At 46.0% G+C, this 4,550-nt stretch overlaps 1 protein-coding gene across 1 annotated transcript; it reads left to right on the forward strand.

The window, feature by feature from the left end:
* Nucleotides 1-3,902: 3,902 nt before the first annotated feature.
* LOC102699490 lies at nt 3,903-4,550 on the forward strand. The gene has a single exon (XM_040521551.1). It carries the CDS (start codon nt 3,903-3,905, stop codon nt 4,548-4,550), a length of 648 nt encoding a protein of 215 aa, XP_040377485.1.

Here is a 4,550-nt window from a genome sequence, read left to right on the forward strand (position 1 = left end):
AGTGTAACTGGGGATTGAACTTATAAACATCTTAATTTTCTTGTATCTACCTCTATTCAGGGCAGATTTACTTGCATGTTGCATGAATGGTGGCCTATTTGACTGGTCTCATTTCATTTTACTCATTATCTGCCATTTATTGGAGCGGACTTGTTTTACTCGTTGAATAAATTGTGGGCCTTTGTGGCAGGTCCTGTAAGGTTGCCTCATATGTCGGTGTCGTGCAGAATATGGCGGTTGCCCCAGATCTTTGCCAAATTAGTGCAAGTTTGTAGTCTGTTGGTCCTGTTAGCTCAGTATGCTTAAGAAAATTTAATCTCTTTCTTTCCGTGCAAAATGAGTGAAATGCAGTCTTTGGATACCTTTGAATCTTTTTTATTTAGTTAAAAGTGAATTTTAATTCTTTTCCAGAAACTGTCCCAAATCAGTACCTTGTTTCTATTTTAATGTCTCTTCAGGGCTTTCGCAAGATGGTCTAGACATTTCTAAGTTCCAGCTCACTATTTTCATTTTCGTAAGCAAACTAGGTGTCCTTTTTTTGGTAAGAAGCAAGTGAAATCTTAAGGTACTCCTGTTTGAACAAAAAAGTATCAGATAAAATAATTGGAAGCAATGGCCGTTGTCTGGGATGATACAGACTGGGTCTAACTTTTCTAATTTCTTCCGGTCTAAATTATGTTTGGTATAGCTGCTCCTTGCTGTTTTTTTTTTCCTTTGCAGGAAGCTGCACTTCGTTCATGTTGTGCTGTCCAGGGCCCAGACTCCCTTGCAACTGTGGGCAAAAATCTCTTCCTGGTATTTCGTGGCCGCTACTTCTACATTGCATGCTAAGCACCTAAGAGCATCCCCAGTGGCTCATACACTTTAAGCTCCAGCAGAACATCTATCTTATCATATATTTTTGGATGTCATCCATATTAAGAGAGAAACTTTATATTTAGATGTTCTCTCCCATCCTCCAAATAAATATGGAGTATAACATATATAGATGATCTGCTGAAGTACAAAGGGATATAAAAGATGAAAGTGTTTTAGATGATCATCCAAATGAAGATATAAATGACTAAATTTAGATAAGCTATTGGGATGCTCTAATGCCTGTCGGGCTAACGCCATCGCAACACTTTATTAGCTACTGACAAAATGTGATATTCTCTTCTGACGATGGATGCCAGCAGTGACCTCCCTGATGAAGTATGAGAGGCACAGTTAAGCTTGTAGTCCAAAAATATCATATTGTTCTACTACTTGCGGATCTCCCCATGCTACAAGGCTCCAAAATTCAGGTGAACTGCTCCTTTCCAATGGAGCCTTAGCACGACAGCGACCTGTATTTTGCGAGGCTGCCACTATGTGACAACAATGGTTGTGATGGGCAGTTCGGTAGCGCCTGGAGCTGCATGCATGCCTTGACTCAAATAGGTTTTTCCAGCTTGTGACCACTGTTTCTGGCTGTCAGCTTGCTCCGGAGATACATACCATGTGACCCCATGGATCAGTGAGGCTTGGAATTTCTTTGGTGTTTTCGGGTTGCTCGAATTTCTGGGAAGCTTCCTGTTAAGCTACAATGGAACGGTGTTTTGAGCAAGATCGTTTTTACATTTCTTCGTCGGTACATCAGAAGATTTGTCAGGTCTGTAGCCGTGCATGCAGTGATTATTTCAGCCTGTGGTCGATCGCTGTGTACAGGCCAGGTCGTCTGCATTTGTGGCTTGGTTTCCGTATATGATTTTACCTGTGCCTGGTGACCGGGTTTGCTGCCTTGCATATGATAAGCTGTAAGTGTCGAGGAAAACGGAATACGGATGTCGGACGGAGATGGTGCCGTCAAATGATTAATCGGAATACGGACGATTGATCAAAATTATACGGAAATATAACGTTTATATTAATATATGTATACATTAGTATTACTCTTTTTTTGGGATATTTAAATGTCTAAGATCATATAAAATAGATGTATTTATACCATTATTAATTTGAGCAATTATAAAAATAAATGTCGTGTAAAGGCTAGAATTTCATTCTAAATAGTAATATTTTTAGTTTATTTTTATTATAAACTGTAAAAAATATAATAAAATATAAATGGTAGTAAACACAACTACAAATATAAGTATAATTAGTTGCCAATGATAGAAATGTCAAACATACCATAATAAAATGTATAGTGTCTAGATAGGTTAGCTATTGTGGCGGGTGATTTTTGTATTTATACGGATTATACGGACAATTAAACGGAAAAACAGATGATTAATCGCTAAATACGGAAATTTAACGTTCATAAACATAAAATGACGACCATATCATCGATACGGTTTTACTACCGTCACCGATTAAACGGCCGACTAAACGGCCGAGTCAGCCGTTTTCCACGACACTGCTACAGTATCCCGGTGAGCCGGTGAGGTTGGCTCCGAGTAAAATAGTAGCAGCAGTGCCATTCTGAAACTGCTACATCCGCGGAAATTACGCTGTTATGGTGGTTGCAGAACTGCAGCTCATGTCAGAGCGCTACGCGGTTCACTTCTTAATCAATGGAGGAAGCCATGTTCCCCACTGACGAGCAACCAAGCCACTGAGCATTGTGTGCTCGGATCGGACATTGCATACTGTGGGGACATTACGAAATTGTAACGGACGCTACAATGGGCTCGTTCGCAGGAGGGAGTAGGGAGGAGTATAATTAGTGCACGCAAACCAATAAAAGCTATTAGCATATGATTAATTAAGTATTAACTATTAAAAACTTGAAAAATGGATTAATACGATTTTTTACAATGATTTTGTATAAATTTTTTTAGCAAAAAATACACCGTTTAGTAATTCACGAAACGTGCTCGCGGAAAAAGAGAGGGAAGTTGAGCTCAATAGTGCCTCGCAAACAAGCCCAATATTGCAAAGTCCAAATGATACCGCTGAAACAGTGAGTATGAATGAATTACCCACCTAACTCAAAACCGGGTATTTTTCATATTTAATTGGCAATATCGGATGGAGAACACCCTTGAAAAGCTTTGAGACCGGTTTTACCTTATATTAGTACAAGTAGTCATACATGTGTCTATCCGAAAAACGAAGATATGTATTAATTTAATCCAAAATCGGTTCTAAAATCGTTTAAGTGGGTTCCCAGTATTATTCCGTGTTACTAGTTGAGAGTGAAAAATGTCTTATTTTTATGCCGAGAGTAATTCATGTTCACCTAATAACATGGTGTAATTTTGACTTTTTTCTATCGCAGAGCTAGCGGAATCTTTTTCGTGACTGTAGAAGATGCAAAAGACGGCCTGACGGGCATTTGCGACTGGGAACTCTGGAAGTAACCGAGTACGAGTAAAGAAAAGTTCGTCGGGTAATTTCCACTTTGTCATAGTGAAATTTCGGAATACCTGCACTCCTTGATTACCGGACGGGCAAACCGTGTCGGGAAAACCGGATCCGCCATCAGCCGTGAAACGGGTGAAGCGAAACCGAGCGCACGTCGGGCGACGGCCCCACTGCTCAGAGACGAGACGCGACGCGTGTTCGCATGACCCGCCGCAACCCGCGGCGGCAGTGCCGAAAGTGTGAAACGCCCCCTGTCCTGCGGGCCCCACACGCCCCCGGCCCCAATCATCTCATCCCGACCCCACCACGCTGCTCCTGTTCGCTCCAGGCGCCAGCCGATGCCAACTGCCATGTCAGCAACTAACGCGCTCGCTTCCCGCCTCGCCTCAACACAAGCTATGAATACTCCCCCCTCTTCTCTGTTCCATTCATCTCGTCTCGCCTCATAAGATCAGGACATCACGCGCGCCGGTTCGTTCTTCCGAAGCACCTGACCACCTCGGCGAGAGCGGACTCAGAGCTGCATTTCGCGACTATTTTCTTCCTCTGCGTGAGTTTTTGGTGTTGCGGCAATGGCGTTGGTGGCGGCGAAGCAGAAGCAGAAGCAGCAGAACGCGTCGATCGGGAGGCGGGCGTGGCGGCTGCTGCGCCTGGCGGTGCTCTGGGCGCGGAGGGGCAGCGCGGTGCACAGCCTCCGCCTGCTCAGCAGCCTGCGCCGCGCCGGCGTGGGCCTCGGCGTCCGCAGCGGCGGCGGCCGCGGCGACCGGCTGCGGTACGGGGAGAGGGAGTACTCGATCGAGGAGACACCGGCGTTCCGGTTCCGTACGCCCTCCGCGCGAGTGCTCCGCCTCATCCCCTGCATCGCCCCCGCCGTCGCGGACACGCCCGGGTTCTACGGCGACGAGGACCGCTACTTCTTCTGCCGCCGCGACACGGAGCCCGGGTGCAGCGGCACCGGGTACTACTACAATGGCGAGCCGAGCGAGTGCGGCGGCGAGGAGGACGAGATCTTTCGCGTCGGCGCGGCGGAGGAGCAGCTGCTCGAGCTATCCATGCTGGAGGCGACAGCCGCCGCCGCGACGGAGGGTGCTGGTGGTGAGGACACCGGCGTGGACGCTAAGGCGGAGCAGTTCATCGCCAAATTCCACGCGCAGATGAAGCTGCAGAGGCAAATCTCTTGGCTGCAGTACAACGAGATGATGGAGAGGAGCCTCCGCTAG

The sequence above is a fragment of the Oryza brachyantha genome, chromosome 3, assembly GCF_000231095.2.
Source record: "Oryza brachyantha chromosome 3, ObraRS2, whole genome shotgun sequence".
Lineage (NCBI taxonomy): Eukaryota > Viridiplantae > Streptophyta > Magnoliopsida > Poales > Poaceae > Oryza > Oryza brachyantha.

Coding starts and splice junctions, on each gene's coding strand:
- LOC102699490 (XM_040521551.1), top strand. CDS start 3,903: ATGGCGTTGGTGGCGGCGAAGCAGAAGCAGAAGCAGCAGAACGCGTCG.